The 24,655-nt window shown below is 39.5% G+C and overlaps 2 protein-coding genes across 7 annotated transcripts in view; one reads left to right on the plus strand and one right to left on the minus strand.

Moving 5' to 3' along the window:
- The first annotated feature begins 209 nt into the window (after positions 1 to 209).
- On the plus strand, positions 210 to 4,461 carry LOC140907483 (vitelline membrane outer layer protein 1 homolog). Its single transcript, XM_073333563.2, has 3 exons — positions 210 to 1,191; positions 1,283 to 1,398; positions 3,325 to 4,461. The coding sequence occupies exons 1-3, from the start codon at positions 919 to 921 to the stop codon at positions 3,620 to 3,622; spliced, it is 687 nt and encodes a 228-aa protein (XP_073189664.1). The 5' UTR covers positions 210 to 918; the 3' UTR covers positions 3,623 to 4,461.
- Positions 3,555 to 24,655, minus strand: part of GALNT15 (polypeptide N-acetylgalactosaminyltransferase 15) — a 44,735-nt gene continuing 23,634 nt past the window's right edge. For 2 of the 6 annotated variants that reach the window (XM_073333555.1, XM_073333557.1), the window contains exons 5-11: positions 16,584 to 16,751; positions 13,895 to 14,012; positions 12,877 to 13,071; positions 10,266 to 10,397; positions 8,906 to 9,007; positions 7,101 to 7,241; positions 3,555 to 5,508 (exon numbers count right to left, since the gene is read on the minus strand). In XM_073333555.1, the coding sequence (XP_073189656.1) occupies positions 5,362 to 5,508; positions 7,101 to 7,241; positions 8,906 to 9,007; positions 10,266 to 10,397; positions 12,877 to 13,071; positions 13,895 to 14,012; positions 16,584 to 16,751 (1,003 nt within the window). In that variant the 3' untranslated portion in view covers positions 3,555 to 5,361. Of the gene's footprint in view, positions 5,509 to 7,100; positions 7,242 to 8,612; positions 9,027 to 10,265; positions 10,398 to 12,876; positions 13,072 to 13,894; positions 14,013 to 16,583; positions 16,752 to 24,655 lie in introns of those variants that run through there. The other 4 variants (XM_073333558.1, XM_073333561.1, XM_073333562.1 and 1 more) reach the window with 4 other exon arrangements.

The following is a 24,655-nucleotide window of genomic DNA, read 5'->3' on the forward strand; positions in this document are numbered from 1 at the left end:
ACCCCAGGAGGAGTAGAGCACACTGGTGGAGGCTGAACGGGAGGGATGAGGCTGAATCGATGGAGGCTTGGACTGATGGGGGGACTGAACTGATAAAGGGACTGGGGACAAGATTAATTGCTAGCCAGGGGGTGGCTAGATGTGGCGGTGAGAGCTCCTGACCAGGAGGTCCACATCACCTTACTTAATACATTTGGGATTGTGGGCAAGACTAATTGTCGCATACAGACTCAGAATGGGCTGGGGCAGTTCAGTAGCCAAAAGGCATACTGAAAAAACAAAACATAATCTTTTTTAAACATCTCATGATTTTTTGGGCCAATCTCAAGATTTTTTTGGAGTCTGAATCATGATTTTGGAGTTTGAATCACTGAGGTCGGCGATGCTGATAACCATACACAGAGTTCATAATATCAAATAGCATTCATAAGCTGTACATAGATTGCCATATCATCACCGGTGCCTACTCAGACAAAACTCCTATTGACTTCAATGGAAGTTATGTTGAAGGACTATAGGATTTGTTTCCAAGTTAAGGTGGCACCAAGGAAATACAAATCTCCTACAGGGCTCTATGAGGCTGCTAATCAATTGTGATGTGGACACCTTTCCATTAGGAACCTTCCATGGAACTACTTTCAGAATAATGTACTAGTCAACGTGAGTAAGGGTGACAGAATCTGACCCTAAATAATTAAATAAACTATGTAATAAATAACCCCTAGGAACAAAAATGCAACATTTCACTGTGCACTGATATATTTCATTCAGGGCAGAACCTGAGGGCTGCAGACTTTCCAGATTTAATTTAAGAACACGAGCCAGTAAATCACCATTGCAAAACACACTGTTTGTTCTACTTTCCCATGTGACAATCTTGAACACATTTGTTATTTTAATCAAATTGGCAGAGATAAAATGGGGTATAAAAGACAGAGTGCAGTAACTAGTGCTGTGGCTCACACTACTTCATCCAGCTGTTATAAAATGCAGGCCAGTCCTATTCTCCTTTTGGTTGGCTTAGCCTGTGTCTGCCCAGTCTTTGGCGAAAGAGAAATCCGTGCTAATGGCACTTTTTCAAACAGAAAGTATTACAGCTCAATAAACGTCACTAATGGAGGACCTTGGGGCGCTTGGACATGGATTGATATGTGCCCAGAACATTTCTATGCTACGGGATATAGTGTAAAGGTAACTGAACCTGATTACTTTATCCATACCCTCGTCAGAGCTATAGGTTCTTATCCTGTTAATGATCTTACTGTATTTCTGTATATTTTAGGTGGAGGAGTATCGAGGAGCTAGTGATGACACTGCACTAAATGGGATCCGTTTATTTTGCATACAAATCAACAGTACGAATAGTGCTGTCTATACTGTTGAATCTGATTCTGGAAAGTAAGTTTAATGTTTTGTTTGATCTATAGTAAACCAGAAGATGAGGAACCTGAGAACTTGTAGCACTGTCAACCACAGTGCAGCCTGTTAGTGCCTCCAGGTTGCTCTTTTTAAGTTTTTGTGCTGGGAATATAATTGTTTACTACTACCGAGGAAGCGGCCGCGTTATGGTCTATGTTACACCAGGGTAGCCCAATGAATTTGGCTCAAGGTATTAATTATGCATGATTTGCAAAATTCAGAGAGAAAAGGCTACAATTTAAATAGCAGACATTGACTGTGTTGTGTCTGAATTTCCTACCTTTTCCCCCAGGCACGCTTTGATGGTCTTTAAAGTTAAAACTGACACCTCATCCTCACTTGAATATTTGGCCTTTACAATTTTCTTAACTTGTGTTATAGGGACACAGTCAATCTGGAATCTAGTTACTTTAAAAATAACAACTTTAAAGTAATTCCCAGGTACTTTACCTGCTCCTGAGGCCAAAATGTTGGCAATCACATTTCCCTGTTTTTATATATATTTTTTCTTTCCCCACCTTGCTGTGTAAAAAGTTCTGCCCAAGCAGCAGAAACTAAGTAACTAAGCCCTGACACTGCAATCAGATCTACTAGCGTAGACCCTTCCACCCCAATGGGGCACTGCATAAGTGGAGGGGTTCAGCTAATAGATCTGATTGCAGGATCAGGACCTGGCTGACTACAGAGGGGAAACAGTGAAAGTGACTATACACCAAGTTCTGCCAAATGCACAACGAAAAGAAACAGAAAAAAAAAAAAAGAGAAATATTTCCCCTTCATTTTTCAGTTATAATAGTCTTTGGCATTACTTGTAATGGTAATAGGGAAATGTTCAGACAGAAATGTGATTATTTTAAAGTTGATGATGTCCCCTTAAGGGCCCAGTTATCAGTTTCAACTTTGAATGCCTCACCCTCTATCAGTTGTATCAATGTATTTATGTAATATAAAGAGTGTTTTTTAAATGTAATTTGTGTATGAAAGGATCTGTGGGTCACTGATATATATGGCTCAGTCATTTAGTTGAGTTTATATTATCTGATTTTAGGAACTGCCATATTAGATCAGACTCAAGTCCACTTAGTGCAGTATCCTCTCCCCTACAGTGGCCAGCCCTAGATGCTTCAGAAGACATGCAATGATCTTCCAGTAGGCAGATGGGAGAATGCACCCTGCATAGGTCTAATCCTGGTTTCTGATAGTTAGAGATTGGCCTGAATCCTGAAGCACAAGGTTTAATATCCCTTCCAAAATGTTTGTTGACATTAATTATGAACACTCTAGATATTCTTAATATTCATGTAAATATCAAAGTTTTAAAGAGTAGACATAACATAAATCCAGATTTTGAAGTATGGGTATAATTTTTTTCCAGGCAGACACTTACAATTATTGCAGGCAACAAAGAGTAAACTGCAAGCTATTTTAAATTGATATTAAGAAACATTCTCCTCTTACTTCCACTGATGTGAATGGATTTACTTTAAGGCTTTTTCTGGTGTGCATATATCTACAGTGAATCTTGTTTTCTCAGGTTTTCTTGAGTTTGACACATATACTGTGAACAGGACATTCACATTTCTTCAGTTTTGTTCCAACTTTTTCCTGCCCTCAGACAGGAAAAGCTTCTTGCTGCTTTGTCATGAGTTCAGCTTGTGATAACCTGCTGTCATTGTGCTGTCACTTTATTTTTGGAATGTAAGGAATGGTATCCGCTGTGTATTCTGCAGAGTCCAAACACAGCTGGTGTTCAACACATAATAAATAATACATTCAAAATAATTCAGAAAATCTGGCATACTTCCCATTTTAAAAATTGATCAAACTTGATTAAAATAACATTTCACTAACTTTTATGCAACAAGTAGAGAAAAATATATTGAAATTCTCTTTCCCCCCCACTAGGTTTGGGCAATGGTCAGGAATCACTTGGTGTCCAACTGGGTTCCTAACATCCTTTCAGCTGAAAGTTGAAGAACCCCAAGGAATTTTAGACGATACAGCCGCTAACAGTATCAAATTCCGCTGTAGCAGTGGTGCTATCATAGAAGGAACAGGCGGTAGTTTTGGTGATTATGGTGGATGGAGTAATTCGTGCACAAGAGGTGGAATTTGTGGCATTGAAACCAAACAGGAACCATACCATAATATTTTTATTGATGACACAGCACTCAATGATGTTCGTTTCTTCTGTTGTGACTGATTTCTATTGTTGAATGTTATTTTCTGGGATTTCCCAAAGGCTGACACCTGGATTGTTCTGAACAGAATATTCTGTTATTTTCAGCCTTGTGCCAAGCCCCACTGCAAAGTCAATTTGCTCTAAATCTTAGTAATAGTAACATTTTCTGTCTCTTTAAAAAAAGTCACAATAAATTAGGTTTCAATAGTGATGTGCTGCCCCCTAATGACTGTCTGAAAGCTGTGATTGATTGATATGGAAATGAATTGTGAGCTGATCTAAAGGAAAGCCAGGTAGTTAAGAACAGGCTCCATCCTGCAATCACCTCTCTGTTTTGCCAAGCTTCTCCCCCTCCTATTTTGGAAGCACCTGAAGGTGTCAGCCCTATTTGATTTCATTCCTAATTTAAGGACTCCAGATAAAGTGTTCATGCAAGTTAGACTTTCTGACACAGAGAGCCTGACACTATGGTCCTCATATTATAATAATTGCTGTTAACTTCAGTGAGAGACTTGAGGTCAGAAGGGATGCATGATCACGCTCCCAGTAAAAGAACCTTGATGAGTTACTTTTGAGGACCATCTATGAGACCCATGGTGAGTAAGGGGCTACAGGAATCCTTTTCTAGAGTCAGCAATGTCAACACTCTTATTCTTTAAAGTAGCTAGCAGCAGATACAGGAAAAGGAAGCTAACACTAATATGTTCTTTTTACGTAGCTATAAAGTCTTGTGCACCTAAAGTTCTTCCATTTTCTGCTTTCAACTGGAAGTTTTACAACTTTGCTTTAGTACATTAGTGATACTTTGCTTTAGTACATTAATTCTTCCCAACGTTTTATGAGTCAAAATGGAATACCTTCAATAAATTTCATGTCAAAATACATGTTGTTTGGGAGGTTTTTTTCTCCTAAATATTTCACACTCTGCTCTTGTTGGGGGTCCTGAAGCCTACTAATGGAAAGTTTGCTGACAAGGAGTTACTAAATCCCAAAGGAAACTAAAGCGTGAACATTGTACATCTATCCATTTCTTTGGAGTCATTGTCCCATCCAATTTAGATTGTGGATTAAGGCGGCAAGAGACAATGGGCCAAAGACAGGGAGCCTGATTGTACTCCCATTGACATCAATGAGAATTTTTAACAAGAACAAGATGTAGCCCAGTTCTGAGCTAATTCACACACACTGTGCAATCTCACTGAGAATGGGGTATTGGCTCAGTGTATTTGGACAGGAATATATTAACTATTTCTTACAAAAGTAATTATGTTCTACTTTGATACATACAAAACCTACTTTGTTTTATATGGGTCAAGTACACTGTACAGCTTGGCTAAACTCTCATCTCAACAAGGCAGACTTCCTTTGAGAGAGTTTCTAAAGTTTCACAAAGATTCATCTTCCTGTTTTCTTAGAAGTTTTAGAAGAGAGACCCTTTGGCAATTTGTCTTCCAAGTTTCCTTAAAAGGGCAAACTTCTTGTCTTCTGCAGGTGTAGAGCTGCAGAGTCATTACCGATACTCACAGTACTTTTATTCTCTGGTTGAAGAGAACAAATAGTAATTTTTCGCTTGAATTGGTTAAACCAGGAGCCTACTGCAATTACTTGAGCAAGACTTTCCAAGCAAGGTCTTTCTAGCATCTCCTGAAGACCATGGCAGACATACATAACTTTCTTTTGCATGCAGGAATCTGTGTGTCTTGAATCCTAAATGAAAGTGACCGTGAGGTTTGGAGACAGTCTTCACATAGACCTGTCAGTCATCTCTCATCTAGCACATGTGAGTGATCAAATCGCCACAGCTGATTCTCATTCTTATTACATACACGTAAGGACAAGTCCTTCTCAGCTTCAATCTTCACCACCTCTAGGCATTTACCAGAAAGGATGTGGACAATCATTCCACTCTACAAAAAGACAGAAAGGGACAGAAGGAATGGAGAAAAAGTAAAGGACTTTCAATAAAGATCAGAATGTGTATTTTAAACTTCTAACAAAGAAATGCAATCAGTAGGGATCGGTGATTATTTCTTTGTTTGGAGTAATACTTTAAATTTAATGATTACTGAAAAAGCCTTAGGGTTGATCCTGAAAGGTGGTGAGTACCCATAGTTCCAATTGAGCCAATGGGAGTTGTGCATACTCAGCACCTATTAAGATCAGACCCCACCCCACTCCCAGTGCCTTCTGCTTTTTAGAGGGTAAATGTTGTCCCCAGCATAAATTGCTGGACTGTGTCTTGCCAAGACTAACCTAGTCCAATGCTGGGGAAAATGAATCCTCACTGGGATTAGGAAGTAGAATGGTAGCAGAAGTGCCCCATAACTGCAACTATAATAGACTCTGAGCTGTAGTACGCATGTGATTGCCATGCACCTGTTCTGTGTGTAGAAAAACTGGAAGTTCATCGAGTCAGAGTTTAAGTCCAGGAGGGACCTAGTCTGACCTTGTGTATATCCCAGGCCACCAACACCACCCAGCATCTGCACACTAAACCCAACAACTGAAATTAGACCAAAGTATTACAGTCCACAGAGGACTAGACAATGATGTGCCACTGGGAGAGAACAGGTGGGAACGACAGACACCAGTGCCCGGGGCTCCTGTAATGGCAGGGAAATGATTAAGTGAGATATACCCAGATAATCCTGGCAAGTGACTCTCACCCACATGCTGCAGAAGAAGGTGAAAAAACCCCCAGGTCACCACCAATCTGACCTGGGGGAAAATTCCTTTCCGACTCCACACATGGTGATCAGTTAGACCTTGAGCATATGAGCAAGAACCAGCCAGCCAAGCACCTGAGACAGAGAATGCTTCATGCCACCTCAGAGCCCTCGCCCACCCTGTCCAGTGTCCTTCCATCCTTTCACAGGAAGGAGACAAAAAAAAAAAAACAGAATACATTGGCAGCGGTGGGGGAATCCCTTCCTGACCCCTGCAGGTAGCTGTCTGAAGCCTAGACACATGAGCTTCTAGGAACATAAGACATAAACTGGTGAGTCCCAGGGCTGCTGAGCTCTGCCCCCTACCATGACAAGCAACCCATCATACAATCCCATTTATAAATCTGTCTAGATCTCTTTTAACACTTTGTTCCATATATTGACCTGGAGCCTTAAAATTTCCCATGCTGCAGATAATTTCCTACCTTGCTGGGTGAATTCCACTGAATAATACTGAATTCTTATAGAAGGAGATACTCCTATACTGCAGTAGAGGGGGAATTTTAAGGCCCCATCCTACTCCCAAAAGGGAGCCAATTCAAGCCAAGCAAGGGGTTCTAGAGCATGCGGTTCTATAGAATGATTGCTTTAACTCTTATTCTTAACTAAATTTGTATGAGGAAGTTGGTGTGAATAGGACAAATAGCTTCACAGTACCTCGGATGCAAACTGTGATGCAGTGAAACCGTAATCTAAAACTTCTGGTAACCCCTTCCCCACAACTTTTGGGCTGTTTTCAGTTAGTCTAGCTTCATCACAAAATCACTACACACCTCTTGGACATCCCATTGTTGCTGGTTATTTTCTGCCTCTTGCGTACAGTTTTGAAGGATAACCTTCTCATGTCTGACATCAAAGCAAAACTGCAGAGCGGAACCAAACCGGATTTCCTTCATACTGTTATATTCAAAATGCTAGAAAAAGAAGGGTTTGTTTGCATTAATAATATTCCAATTCATTTTTAGTTGCTAGTATCCAAAATCATTTCCTGTCTGTTAACATACAATGCCAAGATGAATGAAGGAGACACACTAGGCCTGAACCTGCAAACCTATTTTCTTACAAGTAGTCCTTGCACGACTACTTTCCTGGGACTATTTCCATAAGTAAAGGTTTTTAGGATTGGATAACATGTACAAAGTAGATGCAGAATATAATATTTGTAGGCAATGTTTTTCTGGTTTGTTTGTTTTTTTTAAAAGGTCTGGGAATGTCCGGCTGGTGGGACATTCCCAGACATCAGAATATGGGAAAAATCCATCTCTGTTATTCTAGAGTTGCTATATTTGTTCCCTAAACTTCCTAGTCTTCCATTTCCCCAGATGCTACTGAAAATAATAAATAATCACTTTGTACTCACAGGCCCAATCCACATGTGCTGGACAGTTTCAACTCCCACTGAGTTCATTCTCAGCATTCAAAAAGAGAGATGAATTTAAAAGTTCAGGGGAAAACATCTATCTTTGAGTCAATCAGGAAGCAGAACTTTTACAAACCAATCAAGACACAAATATTGGCATATACAATCTAAAGTCCTGGTCTTGTATTTCTTGAGCTACCAAAACTTCCCCTATCTTTAATGGGAGTTTTGGATGTAAAAGGATCAGAGCATAGAGTTCTAATTGTTTAACGTTATTGCAGAACTCAGTATTGTTGACTGACCTCTATGGAGATAAAAAGTAAAGACCTCATTTTTAGCTTGATGTAAGCCAGGCTTTCATTTTTGCATCCACAAATGGACAGAAACACTTTAGTTAATGTAGATTGAGTGTGCTGCAGATCAAATACTTAAATATCAAAATGACCTAAAATGTTCAAAAAATTTCAGGTGAAAAACAGAAGCCAGCTTTAAATATCTGTCATGGAAAATGAACAGACATATCCTAGGTGTTGGTGGTTAAATTACACTTTGCATATTACCTTAAAAAGGAGAGGCAGAATACAGTAAAGCTGTCACAGTGCTGTTTGTATTTTCATTAGACAAAGACTGCTTACTGAGATTTCATTTGAATGAATGAATGTTTTTGCTGTATTGTAAATCTTTGCTTTAAATTATTGTTCTGTCAAGCAGTGTGCTAAGTAATCATTCTGTTATATTAACTAAAATACGATTTTTCCCTTTCTTAACTTTCCAAAAACTGATTGAAAAAATAACAGTCAACTTCATGAAAATCTTGACATTTACCATTTGCGATAATTCAATATACTTCAGTATTTGTTGTGTTTCAGTCCAATCACATACATTTTTCATTTTTAGTATAGAGAATACTGAAAATATCATGGGATAGTGGTGTGGTGAACCTCAATATTTTAAGGTTCAGATGAACTGATTCCCAAATGGAAAAAAACCCATATTTTTTGGATGGGACAAAATCAGCAAGACATATTGTTGCAGTAATTTAGCTGGTCAGCATTTAGGCCCTGATTCAAGAAAGTAAGTAAACATTTGTTTAACTTTAAGCACGAGTACTCTTATTGAAGTCAATGCTTAAAGTTAGTTAGGCACCAGTTTAAATACCTTCCTGAATTGGGGCCTTAAATTTGATGCCAGTACACAAAAGCTTTAAATATACAATACCTGGTTAATATTGTCACTACAAGGAGACAGCTCAATAGGACCTTCTGCAGCACCCCATGCAGATCTGTAATCTGCACAGAAGCCAACACCAGTATTGTACAGCTGCAAATAAATATTTGTACTGAAATAAAGTACAATCAGTTAAAAAGGAAACGTCTTTTAATTAACTTTTAATGATGCTTGGGTTGTATCCTTTTTATTGTACGTGCTTTGGCTAATTATTCAGCCAGTAGAGTTCTTTCACTCATAGGCAAGATCAAATAGTCTCGCATATTGAGCGAAACTGAGCCTTGTCAGTAGAGTGACACAAGAGATTAGCTTGGCCCAATGCTATTTGGCAAAGTTAAAGTTAAACCTCCACTTTATCATTAGTAGATCTGGTCAAACCTTTTCCAACAATTTTTTTATGGAAAACTGGGTTTTTGACAAAATTAAAATTTTTGCAGAAACTGTCTGTATTCCCTGAAAATGTTTGACATTTTTGTCAGAAAAACTGAACACCCAAAACTCTCCAAATTTTTGGGTTTGGGTTTTCAGTTTTCAACAGAGAGTCACTATTTTCCACAAAAAACCCTATTTTCTGATGACCTCTAATAATTGCCCTGTTTGTGTATATGGTACTGAATTTAATACATTAGTCACAAGAGTGTTTTCAGTATCATGACCATATTACATATCCTGGTATGTTATGACAAACGTGGAATTATATATCATTCCATACAATATGAGGATAACTAGTAGTATATTATATTACAGTTTCTGAATCTATCAACCAGAATGCTAGGGCTATGTCTACACTCTGAGCTCAGGATATGATCCCCTGCTCATGTACACATACTCTCACGCTCATTGAGGTGCCACTAAGCCTTTTCACATTGGGTCAGATTTTGAGATCCTAAAACAATGCTTAGTCTTTTCTTGGGCAAACTCTCATTAATGTCAATAGGAACTTTCCTGAGAAAGGACTGACTAGAAACTAAGAGCCTCAGGATTTGGCCCATTAAACAGTTTTATTAAATGTGTGTTTTAATAAGTTATAATTATTAAATGTGAAATCCTATAACTTTTGGGGAGGCAGCATGAGCTAGGGAATAGGGCACTGGACTGGGAGTCAGGAGAAGTGGGTTCACTTCCTGAGTTGGAACTTGTTGTGTGATATTGGGCAAGTCACTTTACTTCTCTGTGCCTTTGTTTTCCCTCCAATTCTTTATCTGCCTTGTCTATTTACATTGTAAACTGTCCAGGCTAGGGACTGTCTCTTACTATATATTTGTACAGCACCTAGCACAATGGGATTCTGATCTCAATTGGGGTCTCTAGGTACTCCAGTAATACAAATAATAATAAATTTCCCTTTTACCTTGCCAGAGAATCTTGGTTTGTACGCTGGTGGGTAGAGTTCGGGGTATACATTTGATATAAACCAATGAAATTTTCTACAGCCCAGTCGCTTTTGGAGTTGAAGGCGCTCGTTGCAGTCTGGCTTCTCAGCCTTATATGAGAAAGCATAGAGCAGTTGAATGGATAGTAAACAAGTACTAATATATTTGGTTTTGAGAAGCTGTAAAAGAAATATACTACCCAGGGAGGGCTCAGTTCTGCCACCCCATATGTACAGCAAGTTACAATTACAGGTTTCAGAGTAACGGCCGTGTTAGTCTGTATTCGCAGAAAGAAAAGGAGTACTTGTGGCACCTTAGAGACTAACCAATTTATTTGAGCATAAGCTTTTGGGAGCTACAGCTCACTTCATTGGATGCATACTGTGGAAAGATCTTTTAAAAATGGGGCGGGAATAAGGATTTTCATCATCCATAACAAGTACAATTATCTTGCAAAATCAGTAATTCTTTGCCCTCTTTTTAACAAAAAACAAATTCTACACTAACTGCACTGAAACCAATGGGGTTGCATAGGCTGTTAGAATTTGGCTTATTAATTGCCATTTAATGCCCTGGCTTTAACAGACCAAAATCTTCTCTTGAATGAGCTTAGAAGTTGGTCTAACATATGCAGTAATACTGATCAAATTGTATATATAAACAATTGATTTGACTATTTTTCCCATTAATTGCTCATTTTATTATATGAATAATTTATTTCTGCAGACGCTCTACGGGGCAGCAACCATCATTTTGTTCTGTGTTTGTACAGTGCCCAGCACAATGGTGTCCTGGTCCATGATGACGGCTTCTAGGCAGCATGGTAATACTGGTAATAAATAATAACAATAAATGGTTGAATAATATTCATAGGATATGTTATTTTCTTCTGTCACATAAACTATTCCAGCTCTGGGCCTGCGATGAAGAAACCACATCCTAAGAGTTCAGACCCAGAAAAAATAAATTCTGAATGGAAAAAAATGTATAACGCAATCTAAATTGCTTAAAATCTAAATACTTAATAGATGTCAATGTTCAGCTAATATTCCCTGGATTTTTCCAGTGGCCAGTAGATGGCCCTATTTACCCTATTAATTCAACAAATCATGGAGGGACAAGACTATTATGATGATTGCAAGTGAATGCATTGCAAATTATTTCATTCATTACCTGTATGGATTAATACACCATGCTATACTAACACAAAAATACTGTATGTGGAAGAAGGTAATAGATTAATATTACATTAGCTGAACATGAATATCATTTCAGGGTACTTCACATTTGTGAGATAATAACAGTAACCTAAGCAAAATAAACTTTGAGGCCAAAGGCAAAGGTTTTGATAGCACATAAACTGCAACGCTGGAAGCTGAAGGGTTTACTAGCTCAGGATAAAGTTATTACCAGGTTAACAAGAAGCACCTTCAGTTAATTATTAAATGAAATAAGAAACCAGTCATTGATCTCTGCAGACCTGGGCTCACATTCTCCTCTCAGTTACACTGCTGGCTCATTGACTCAAAGAGACAGCAGGGGTATAAATTAGATGGAAATTTGGCCCATGGGGTTCAAGTCCTGCAATATAAGTAGCAAGAGAAAATTCAGTTGGAAAAAAATCAGATGAAAAATATTAGTTTGATATAGTCTCAAACTTATCATAAAATTTAGCATGATTGGGCAACTCAGGACTACAGCAACTGGAGTTTGGCAGATCAGGATTGAAATGCAGTGCCAAAATTGTTTGAGGAAACTCATACAGTGCTAAGTGCCAACCCACACAATGCTAGATGTAGCATCAGTCCTCAGTTTTGTAAGCACAGCATTTTAAAATTAATGACATCTCTCCTTTACTGATTCTACTTTTTCACCTGCTTGCTAAAACTGCTCAAACTTCTGCCCTACCAGTGAGTGGAAAAGGTTCCTGGTATAATGAAATGTACCAGAGCCAAAGAAATAGGGCTAGCAGCAGGATTGTCAACAACTCTGCTGTCTGGATTTTAAGAAACCCATGTTTGGGTATATGACATATTTCAGTCACAGGGTTGAACCCAAACAGCCACCACCTAAACTGTGGTTCTGGAGCAGGCTGAGTCACTCCAGGAGGATTTGTGAGGAGTGATGCTTTGTCATTATGGTACCACACCCTAATTGTAAGACAGAATGGCTGCTAGTATCCAATCCCCTTTTCAATACATCCTTATGACTCCTCAAATGAAAATCTAATTGTTGTATCATGGTTGGGGTGTCTGTCGCTCTTAAAGCCTTTCTGTTATCTTCCTGTGTGCTTCACTCTAGTTTTGTGAGAATATAGCCAGTTTCTTCTGGACAACCCTGAGCTAAACAGGACGTCACCTTTACTGTGAGTGTTATACCTCAATAAATGCTTTCCTGAGTCTGGTGTACTAGCTGTCTGTTTCTCTTCAGACAAAATTATTTCTCTCTGGAAGTGGCTAAACAATAGGTGGGACATTAACAGGCAGCATTCATCAGCTATGAAAAGAAAAACTCTCTCTCCTCCCCTTCCCCAAATGGTAAGGATTTACTTTACTCCCTCCTGAGATGGACCATCACTTATGTCTTTACTTTACTAATTAGGAATGCCACTGTGTCATGCTTGTAGAAAATCTCTTTAAAAGAATCCAGCCAGGTCTCTGCTATTCGGATTTTGTTCCTCACTGCAGCCTCTTCGTTGGGAAAAGTGTGCAGGATGTGATTTCGAAAGATGTGCCCCACCCGTGAGCATGGAAGGATTTCAACAGAACCACCACAGAGCCAGGCCTGTAACACAGATGAAGACAAAAAGGACTCTAACATGGTGTATCCGCTATGCAGGCAGTACATCGCTATCAGCACCATTTAGCAAATGGTAAGTAATCGAGGTGTGCAAAGCAAGGTGAAATAGACACTGACATGAGTAAAAATCTGTTCTGGCCAGTAGCCTTGTGGATTCATTTTATCTGATAGCAATACTGATGGGGCCAAATTAGGGGTGCCCCAAGGAGGAGGCCCTCAGAAGGAGGAGGAAGTCCATTCTCCCAGTGCACCCATGAAGGAGGCAGCTATAATTTGGTTGCTTGTGTTCTGAGGCCTTATCTAGACTAGGATTTGGGAGGTGTTAGCTAACATGTATTAACAGCCTAGTGTAGAAAAGGCAGTGTGTCTTTAACATGTGTGCAACTTGTTGATTTACTCAAGTCTTTAACATTAATTGTTAAACATGTGTTAAAGGCACACTGCTGTGTCCATTCCAGTTGTTAAGATTCTGCAGCTAACACTTTCCAAATACTACATGCATGAAAGGGTTCATTTGCAAAATGCAGCTTTCAGAAGGTGCTAAAAATATTGTCCTTTCATGAGATGAGGGTCAGCCAATGAGACTTTGTTTTGATGTCATACGGCTTCTAACTTAGTGGTTGTGTGTGTTGTCACTTGACATCTTGCTGGACAACTTTAGGGGTAGATTTCTCTGAGAAAACAGTAATTTCTCTTCACCTGATGCAGTTTTGTATTTGGTTTTTATTTTCTGAGTTGCTTCTGGGCTCTTAAATGCGGTTCTCTTCAACACACAATAGTTACTTGACATTTTTCTTCAGATTCTTACCCTTATAGATAATTCTAGGTTTTCTGCCCCCCAAAGAGTCATGTCGGAATCATAAGCGCCAATATTTTGGAAGTAATGTCGGTCCATTGCCACTACTCCACCAGGCACCACGGGACTTCTAGACAGAGCACAGTTTAAAAGTGAATCTTGCTGCAATTCAGGATGGAGAGTTAAACAGAGAATGAGATTTACTCTGATCATGGAGGTTTCAGAGTAACAGCCGTGTTAGTCTGTATTCGCAAAAAGAAAAGGAGTACTTTTGGCACCTTAGAGACTAACCAATTTATTTGAGCATAAGCATCCGATGAAGTGAGCTGTAGCTCATGAAAGCTTATGCTCAAATAAATTGGTTAGTCTCTAAGGTGCCAAAAGTACTCCTTTTCTTTCTGATCATGGAGAGGTCTCTATAAAACAATGTATGATCCTGTGGTGGGCCTTACAATCACTGAGAGGGCAGCAGGGGAATTTTAAAGTGTCAACTGTGTTTCTAGTTTAAAAGGTGTGTGTGTGTGTGTGTTGCTTTCCACTTGCTGACTACTGGCAGATTTTGGGACTTTGCAGTGAGCCATTTTGCTGTTGGGAGAGAAATGGGGCTCAGGGTATTTCCCAGTGTAATTTATTTATTTTACAAATGTACACAATTGCTGTTTACTTTAAACGGAGATGGCCAAAACTACACTTGCAGACACCCCAGGCAAGACACTATTGTGTAAAGCTCTGCAGAGAAGAAGCTGCTTCCTTCCCTCTGACCCTCTTGCTCTTAGCACCCTCTCTGTTTTTGAGTCCTGCCCTCAGTCTTCTCACCAAGGTTACTCATTAGCCTAGATTCTAGGGCTTACCTACAATTTTACCATGTTTGAACATGGTTATGAACACCTGAGTTAGCTGACCTGATGTTGGCCATAAGTTTGCGGTCAGCGTGGACCAGCCAAGAGATGTGCCTGGCATTGGGTCAACTAAACTGTGGAATCACTAAAGGCTGCTGCTTCTTTGATCTCTCAGTAGCAGAGTTCTGTCTCTCAGGTTATTGCCTCATCTCTTCCAACATTCCCCAGCCCTCTGTGACCTCCAGTCCATTCAAGTCTATGACTGCTCTTCTATACTCATTCCCCCCCGCCCCTCCCCATTCTCCCTGCTCAATCCTCCTCTTTCTCCACTGACTCTGTTGCTGAATCCCTTCACTTCTCTCCTCCACCATTGACTCTTTTCTCCTTCTTGACCCCCCACTGTAAACTGTCCTACTAACCCGCAACCCTGGCTCACCTCAACCTCCAATTTGTTTGTTCTGTCCCACTGAATGCCTCAGAAATCATTCTCATTGTTGCACAGACTTCTTCCACTACATATTTGTTCTCTTTTCCTTCATGTTACCATTTTTCTTGCCAAACCAGCACTACACTGCCACCTTCATTGAATGCCTCTGACCTCCACTCATTCTCTGTCACTACTGAACACACCACCATTCTCCCTGTCACTCAGTAAACTAGGTCTGAACTTCAGCTCCTCCCTCTTCGGACACTTCTAGGTGATATCCAAATCTTGCAGCCTTTTTTTTTTTTTTTTCCTGCACAATATTTTGAGGCTCTTAGCTGGGTGAACAGAGAAAAAAAGATTAAACCTCCCCCAGATTCTCATTTCAACTACTTCATCACCTCCTCCAGGCCATAAAAATAGAGCAGATAAGATTATCCTCACATGTTGATCTGACCACATCTCCCCACTTGAAACCCTCCTCTGCCCCCCCCCCGCCCCTTGTCCACCTCCACTAAGCTCAAACTTCTTGTGGCTGCCTTTAAGGCTCTGCATAATTCTGCCACACTTTACTTTACTGCCACACTTTACTTCTCCCTACTTGTCTCTTATTTTGTCATCCCTCTCCCTGCTGCTCCACCTCAGTCATCTGCAATTCCCACACTTTTTTCTACTCCATATAAAATCCTTTTGCTTTCAATTTGGAGTTAGGTGCCTAAGTATCCTTGAGGATCTGAGCCTAATTGAGTACATCAACTATTAATCTATTTCATTTATTGCATGACTGACTTGTTCAACTCTATGGAGGGAAGGAAATATGGAACTGAAGTTGGAAATTGGTACAGGAGAAAGAGGCAAGAGAGGAATGGTTGAGTGAGGGTCAAGGGATGGGGAAATTAGCATATTTTAAACTTATACACACACATACACCCCACATCAACATGTAATTAATAAGCCATGTGACTATCATTATCCTAATAACTTTGTATATGGCATCTTCCCCTCCCCCCATTCCTTGTCTTTTCAGTTTGTGTAGGTGCTGGAACTAGGGGTTCTGGGGGTGCTTCCATACCCCCTGGCTTAAAGTGGTTTCCGTTATATCCAGGGTTTACAGTTTGGTTCAATGGCTCTCAGCATCCCCACTATACAAATTGTTCCAGCCCCGCTGTCAGATTGTACACTGTTTGGATCAATGTCTGTGTCTGGAAGCACGTGCCATAACATAGACCTTATTGTAGTGTAATAATATTATAAATAAATTAAAACCTACCGGATATGTAAACTTAATGTAAACCAATAACCCTCTCCTCTCAAAAATTACGGGCCAAAAAAACCTGTGAATGTAATCCTCTCTCTTCTCAGTTAGCTGGAGGGTGTGTTAGATTTTGTGATTGTGTTGCTGAGGGGAGAATAAGCATATTGGCTGATGAACTGTTACCTGATGGGGCTGATGGCAGACTGGCGTACCTTCTCTTCATGCTCTGGCAGCGGCTCCCAATGGAAATCTAATTTCCAATCAAAACCACCTCGTTGCAGGTCCACAGACTGATGATACTGAAAAGTCTTCCAGTCAATGACATCTATGACAGGGGAGACGATTCGATTTCTGAAAAGAATTTATTTTCTTTTGAAAGCCAAGTTGGGGAATAAGTTGGCAGTGTGTTAGTAAACCATTTGTTCTAGGATTTGACCCTGCAAGGTGCTGAGCACTCCTGTGAGGTACCGATTGCCCTCAACTCCTCTGCTGATGGGAGTTGAGTGTGCTTTGCCTATTGAAAGATTGAACTTATAGTGAGTAAAGTAGGGGACACTAATTTATTAAGAATGTATAATCACAGTCATTTCACTGTTAATTGGGTCTTACTTTGGTTGCACTATCAAAATGTACAAATACAGAACCAAGAGATGGTCCTTGCCCCCAAAAGCTTACAATCTCTGGATTTGGCACTGAATCTTTTACACAGCTGGACACATTCTGCCCACTGTTCTACCTTCTGAGATCTCAATTGCATAGACAAAGGGTCACAATCTGCCCTTACAACCTCACTGGTTTCAACAGGGTTTCATGGGTATGACTAAGGGCAGAACTATTCTTGAATAGTGGAATTTAGGAGGTGTATTTTGCTTATAATTTTCCATGGACTGGTCATTGGAAGAGACCTATTTTTCATCTGAAGAGACCTATTTTTCATCTGATAAGGTTAAATTGAAAACACAAGTGTTCAATATATAGTATACTTATTCTTTTTCTGTACTATATTATAATGGTTGCTTTGTAACAATCTGTGTAGTTAACATTTCCATTCCCTCTTAGCATATACTTGTAATTTTCTTGCCACTGCACTGTTTCCATTATATTGTCTGTCTGTAATAGCCAGAAAGGAGCCCATACCCCATGGACATATATCCTTTAATTAATTTCTAACTTCAGTTAAATCTGGCTTTATCTGAACAGGACTATTCTGCATTTTTCCATGTCAGACATCTCATGATGCTTAACAATGAGCCTCATGACATCCTGAAATTATCAGGAATTCGGCAAAGAACAAATTCTGTGGTATCAAAACCTGTGTTTCCTAATCAATGGTGCATGACATTTGGAAACCATCTTAATAGTTCAACTGCTACAGCATTACAGATTTGACAGCTGCAGGAAAAAAGCTGTTTGGAAGAGGAAAGTAACCCATTTCTGCTCTATTACACAGGAGCTACTCCCATTGACTTCAGTATAATGGCTAGTCTACACAGGGAAGCTGTTCCAGAATAAGGTAGGGGTGCGTATAAAGTGGGAATAGCTGTTGTGGATTAAAGCAAACCAGAAAAAGACACTGTGATTCTGCAATAAGAGTAGTTTTCAGAGTAGCAGCCGTGTTAGTTTGTATCCGCTAAAAGAAAAGGAGGACTTCTGGCACCTTAGAGATTAACAAATTTGTTTGAGCATAAGCTCATACAGCTCACAATAGCTCACTTTACCTGATCACTCTTGTCACAGTGTGTATGGTAACTCCCATTGTTTCATGTTCTCTGTGCATATAAATCTCCCCACTGTATTTTCCACTTCATGCATCCGATGAAGTGAGCTGTAGCTCACGAAAGCTTATGCTCAAATAAATTTGTTAGTCTCTAAGGTGTCACTAGTACTCCTTTTCTTTTTGAGGATACAGACTAACATGGCTGCTACTCTGAAATCTGTTCACATGTAGACAAGCCCTAAGTGAGAGAAGAATCTGGCCCCCTTTGTGTAGAAAGCAGCATGTTTTGCCAAAGAGACACCAAAGGCCTTCTCTTTAAAAGTTTTAGCCCTGCTGGTCTGAGATCATTCTTAAGAGGAGCTGAGTTTAAATACACTCCAGCCAATAGGGAAAGGTCAACACCATAGTCTTCAGTATCCTGTTATCTGTTCACTGTTTGCCAGGGCAATGAAAGAGAGACTGATGTCAGCTTTGGGAGCTGACAATTCTGCGTGATGTTTGTATGACCTTGGCATATTTTTGCTGCATTTACAATCACTATAGTGATGGTTTTCAGTGAAAGTAGGGAGGGACTCAATCCTTTTTTCTATTACAGTTCTCATTCCACTAGTGAGGATTTTAGAAACGTGTGGAGAAAAACTGTCCATGGGTCTTCAATGGCAAGAGGGGAGTTGTAGTATTATGGAGAGTATAGTTAAAACTGCTCAGTCTCTCCTTTGTCCCATAGTAAGAGAAGAGGGAGTGTCACCTGTTGAGGTAAAAGCAGATAGATTTAAAACAAGTAAGTGAAGATACTTGTTCATAAATGACTATATCAGCCTGTGGAATTCACAATCATAGGGGCTCATAGAGACAAGCACTGGATTTATAAACTAGATTAGATAACTTTATGACCAATTATAACATTTGTAATCATACAGGTTAAGACCAAGTAACTCATTGTCATGCTCCAGGGTATGAGCCAATTGCAGTAGGGTTCAGGAAGGAATCTCCCTATGACAACATTGACAATCGGCCAGGAATATTCTGGGCATCACTTTCTTCTGAAGCATTATTATACTGTATAGGCTATATGTTTGTACAACACCTAATATAATGAAGTCCAATCCTGACTGCAGTTTTATGGTATTACCATAATACAAATAATAAAGATCAAATTCTCATTGCATCCTTTGATGGTATCCTGAGAGATTTCCCTGTATTCAGAATGACAGCATTCCACTCAAACGAAAGCCAACAGAAGTCTTTCCAAAGAAAGCTGGTGTCAATCCTTGTTCTCCAACTGAGAACACTAGGGCAAAGGAAAGAGGCGGAATAAAAGTCACCACCTTCTTCTGGGATGTGCTAAAATTGAACGCAGTTTACTGCTGGGTTTACTTAATTGGTTCAGTCATGCATTTTTTTTGTTTTCTTTTTACTAAGGAATAGCCAGATGAAGCTAAAAAATGTAATACATCTTGCATGACTAAATTTCAAAACTTAAAGAATATCATACAACTCCAATGCAAGTCAAGAAAACTACAATTTAAATGGCAAGCGACAGCAGTGTGCACCATTTAGAGTAAAAATTACTACTGAGCTCCTCCTCCAGCATAAACACCTCAATGCCTCTTACAGCTGCCTGAGTGGAAATGGGATTGATGATTATAATTGGAACTAGAAACTCCTGCTTCACTTTGCTGCTACTAGATGAACACACTCTAGTCTATTGCTTCTAGTCTAAATATTCTTACATAGATAGAACTGATAAACTAATTGTCGTAAGGTAGTTTATTTTAGAACAACATTTCATATTCGAGTGAGAGAGATTAGGAAGAGAAGTATGAATGGGGAATTATTTAGAATAAAAAATTCAAAGATGCTTGAGTAGGATGCCAGATTTTTACCTAATGTATAGTTGTGTAAATCTAGAACAGTGGGTTTTCAACCTTTTTTCATCTTGAATGTCCTTTGGAAATTCAACCTGTGGTCTGCGGACCCCTACCATAGAAGTCTTAGACTGAAAACTGACTGAGCAGAATTCAACTATGAATGTTGCACATGTTCAGCACAGCATTTGACACAGCACGAGACAGGGCCCTAAACAGCCGGCTTCTCTAGTAATGACAATACTTCAAAGTTTTGACCTGTAGGTGGGAGTACTCACATACCCAATGATGGATCAGAAAAACGGAATGCCTTTTTTGGGATCTGAAATTTTATTTTCCTAGTCACCTTTCCCGGACCTCTTCGACATAGTCTGTGGACCACCAGGGGTCTGCATGCCACAGGTTAAAAATCACTGATCTAAAATAATGACAGGTTTCAGAGTAGCAGCCGTGTTAGTCTGTATTCACAAAAAGAAAAGGAGGACTTGTGGCACCTTAGAGACTAACCAATTTATTTGAGCATTAAGCTTATTATTAAGCTTATGCTCAAATAAATTGGTTAGTTTCTAAGGTGCCACAAGTCCTCCTTTTCTTTTTGATCTAGAATGACTGAAGCGAAGTAAATATTGTCACTCTGGATTTACACTAGTATAACTGAGATAAGATTCTGGATCTAAGGGTGTGATATTGGCACAATTCTTCTTATTATATTTTCCATTCATTTACGTCTCATCCTTTCTGGATTTAGTTCTCTAATTTGTTGCCAATATCAGAGCCCAATCCTCCAATAACACTTTTGACTTCAGTGGGATTGTTCATGACAATAAGCACTAAAACCAGAAGTGTTTGCAGGAGAGGGTCCTTTTTTAAAAACTATATGTTGTTGTTGTTTTGTTTTAAATCTTGGATCCAGACAGTCAGTGTTATGAAAACAAAACTTCTGCACTACCTGGAATAGGCTCAGCCAATCAGGAAACCAGAACCAAATCAATCACAACCACCAAACCAGGTAAAAATGTGCTTTCAAAACAACCTACTCTTCTGAACATTTTGCACAATTTTGCCTACTCTCTTAATCTGTCAGAAGCAGAATAAGTGAGGCTGTTTAAAATTTGTTCAGCAATGGAAAGATTGATATAAAACTAAAACAAGCAAGTTTTTTTTTTTAAAAAAGGACTTTTGGATAAGCATTAAATAAAAAGTTTGCACGTGGAAAATTATGAAACTGAAGACAATTGATAACTCATTGGATATGCCATATTGCACCTTACCTCAAATTCTTCAGTAAAAGAACCAGTAATGTATTTTTTCAAGTGAATTATATGCACTACAAACTGATATCTGTGTTTTAAAAATATTACTGTATAAATGATAACACCTTCAGAATTCCGTGCTTCACAGGGTTTTAAGATACCATTTAGAAATTTAAGAGTGAGATCCTTAGATGGTGTCAATAAGCATAGCTCTACTGAAATTAGTGGAGCTGTGCTAATTTACACCAGCTTAAACTTCAAATTGTTACAAGGTCCTTCTGATCATAAATAAGGAATCTAGCAGCTTTAATTTTAATAAAACTAATCAATATCCAATTCTTATTTTAATCAAGTGTTGCCTTATCTTTCTTGTAATATTAAAGTATCCTTTCTAAAACATCTGTTTTCTGCATGTTCAATGGTGGATTTAGTGTTCACATGGCTAGAAATGCACATTTTCAGCCAAAGGTAATTGAAAGTTGGAAGATGTTGCTTGTAATTTGTTTTGTTCTTAATTCAGTAGCTGGCAGACAGTCAGCACCTTCTCGGAACTTTGAAATGAAATGTTCACCCTGGCAGACAGCTGCTAATTTTATTCCATGGAATCTGAAGAAGAAGGGGAGGAAGGAAACTCAAAAAGAACTGGCAGCAATGCTTTGTGCAATGTGAGTGGGGCGTTATTAATTTGTGAATATTTCAAATGCCTGGCGCACATGAGACCTACGAAAAAGCAAACAAACATAATTTTCCTGTTTGGGGATTTCTAAACCAAATACAATTGCAAATGCAATGTTTTCCTGTTACCCTCTACGTAAGCTGTGGGCATTGTGTTCTTTGCTTGTAAAAATACGAATAATGAGAGAAAAAGAAGAATTAATTAACCATTCTGCTTAAAGTTTCATACAGACTGCTTTTAGAAGGGCTTTGTATTGATTTGTACCATGCTTTGCTGGGAAGGGAATAGATGGTTAAAATGAGCACAGGCAATGAAAACAATTGTAAAAATGTTCCTATTGTCCTCAATACACTCTCAGAGTGGATCTTTTCCTACAAAAATGAGATGGCTCAGGAATCCAAGCTACATGTTGACTCTCTTGCTCAGGCCCAAATTTGGGGCAAGCATCTGCCTTTGGGCACTGTCTGGGCACCTGCATTTCCACTGAAATCACCTTGCAGGAAAGCTCCCAAGAAAAATAATACTGCAGAAAGTTTTAAATGAGGTGGAGCTAATAGGATTAAAAGGAAGCTTCTGCAAGCAGAAGGCTAAGGCCATGATTTAGCAAGCACTTCAGCATGGGGTTTAGCTTCAAACATGTGAAAAGTCCCTTTGAAGTTACTGGTTCTTCTCACATACTTAAAATTAAACATGTGCTTAAGTGCTTTGCTAGATCGGGTCTGAAATCAATATTTGTTTTTAAAAATTCCAGAAAATCTACTCCCACTGTGGCCGACAAGTCTCTTAGATCAAAAGTTTCAAATTTGGGTATGAGATATCAAAATCCATATTAATTATCACCTAAATCAGTGGCCTGATTTTCAGAGGTGCTGAGGTCAGTTGGGAGCTGTATGGGTGCTCTGTACTTTTTAGAATCAAACCTCTTTTTCATGAATCATGCCTGACTTTAGCCAGCCATATTTGAAAGTCTTGGCTTTCAACCTTAACTTTTCTTTCCCCACCATTTCTAAAATGGGAGAAATACTTATCCACCTTTATAAAGGGTTGTGAGATCTTCAGATGAACATACTATATAAGTGCAAAACATATTAATGAGTATTGTTCTAGACAAGTGGAGGGCCTGAAAAGAAGAGCAGAAAGAGAGACAAAGTCCCTGAAGTCAGCTACATAGTTGCAGGGGACTAAGTATGTGAAAGGTTTTAAAAGCAAGGTCAGTGTTGAACAGTATACTGAAATGAATGCTGACCTACTGGCATTTTGTGAGAAAGGGAGTGATAAGTTCATGCTTCTTTGTGCATGTGAGAAGGCAGGCAGCAGTTTTTTGTGAATTTTGGAATCTGGAAAGCTGGGATTTGCAGGCCGTACAGAAGGGAGTTGCAGTAGTTGTGCTGAGAAGAGATGAAGACGTTTGATTTTTGTAGAAAACATTTACATTCTTTAGGCTAAATCAGCATAAAACTAACACCTGCACACACATTTTCTAAACAATAGAACTGTTTTTGTCTGATCCTGGACACCTGGCAAAACTCTGATTTCTAACAGCAGCAAACAGACAATGTGGCAATTTTCAGTTGCTGTAGTAATTCTTAATTATATTTAACAACAATTTTATGAATAATTGGTGATCTACATTGTAGAACCAAATGAAGAGATCCAGATTGTTAGAAGATAAATTAACTTCTTTTAACAATTTTGAAGCCTTTGGACCCGGCTCCACAAACTCTCCGTGTTGTAATGCCTAACACCTAGAAAAATCATAGGAACCACACTGTGATTCACAAAGCCTGAGTTAGGTGCCTAGGCTCCCTCTACAATATGTGGGGAGAGATAGGTACCTTAGAATGTGAGCTACAAAATCCAGCATGCCAGGAGGCGTGATGCCTAACCTTGCCAATGAGAGATGTCGACCAGAGGGATGTGTCCTACACCCCGTCTGCCTCATGAAGACAGGTGCCTCCATAATGCCTGGATTTAGTCACCTCTCTCGGCTAGCAATCCATGAACCAGGAGAAGATAGGTGCTCCTCTGCCAAACACGCTTCTGGGGTCCAATCCAGCAGACATGCTCAGAGGCTGCCTAATGCCACACAAAATGAAGAGGCTCACCTTTATAGCTTTTAGCCCAGTACTTAGGGTACGCTTCCAGGATGTAGGAGGCCACAGGTTGAAGTCCCTCCTCCACCTGATGAAGAGAAGGGATTTGAATAGGGTTCTGCCACCTCTCAGAAGAGTGTCTAAGCCACTGGATTATAGATTAGTCTGATGTGGATCTCCCTCAATCTCTTCTATGAAAGTTGTTCCACTTGATTAATTAATTAAATACTAATTGAGCACCAGAAAGATTGATAATGACTCTATAACCTGGTAGCTAGGGCACTCAGCTGAGAGGTAGCACATCCCTGTGTAGATCCTTTCACCTCACCAGGCAGAGGGGGGATTTAAACTGGGAGGTCTCTCACATCCCAGGTGAGTACCCTAACCACCTGGCTAAAGGTTATAAGGGAGGTTCCCCCTCCAGCTCTTTTGTATGGAGTTAGGCAGCCTCTGAGCATGCCTACAGGATTGGGTCCCTGAGGCAAATTAGGAGTTTCCCCACCTATCTTCTCCCAGTCTAGGGATTGCACTGAGGGTTAGACAGGAGATGGGCATCCAGACACCTAGAGGGAGGCAGTAATACACATGTCCAGAGGCAGAAACATAGGCACATAGGGAACTTTTACTGCAAAAGCTTAGGCGCTGAGT

This window comes from Lepidochelys kempii, chromosome 2 (assembly GCF_965140285.1).
Source record: "Lepidochelys kempii isolate rLepKem1 chromosome 2, rLepKem1.hap1, whole genome shotgun sequence".
Classification (NCBI taxonomy): domain Eukaryota; kingdom Metazoa; phylum Chordata; order Testudines; family Cheloniidae; genus Lepidochelys; species Lepidochelys kempii.

Bases quoted from the DNA above. Each gene is read 5' to 3' on its own strand.
- LOC140907483 (XM_073333563.2), top strand. From the start codon at position 919: ATGGGGTATAAAAGACAGAGTGCAGTAACTAGTGCTGTGGCTCACACT. The intron at 1,192-1,282 runs GTAACTGAACCT...TGTATATTTTAG, and splicing joins CTACGGGATATAGTGTAAAG to GTGGAGGAGTATCGAGGAGC. The intron at 1,399-3,324 runs GTAAGTTTAATG...CCCCCCCACTAG, and splicing joins GTTGAATCTGATTCTGGAAA to GTTTGGGCAATGGTCAGGAA.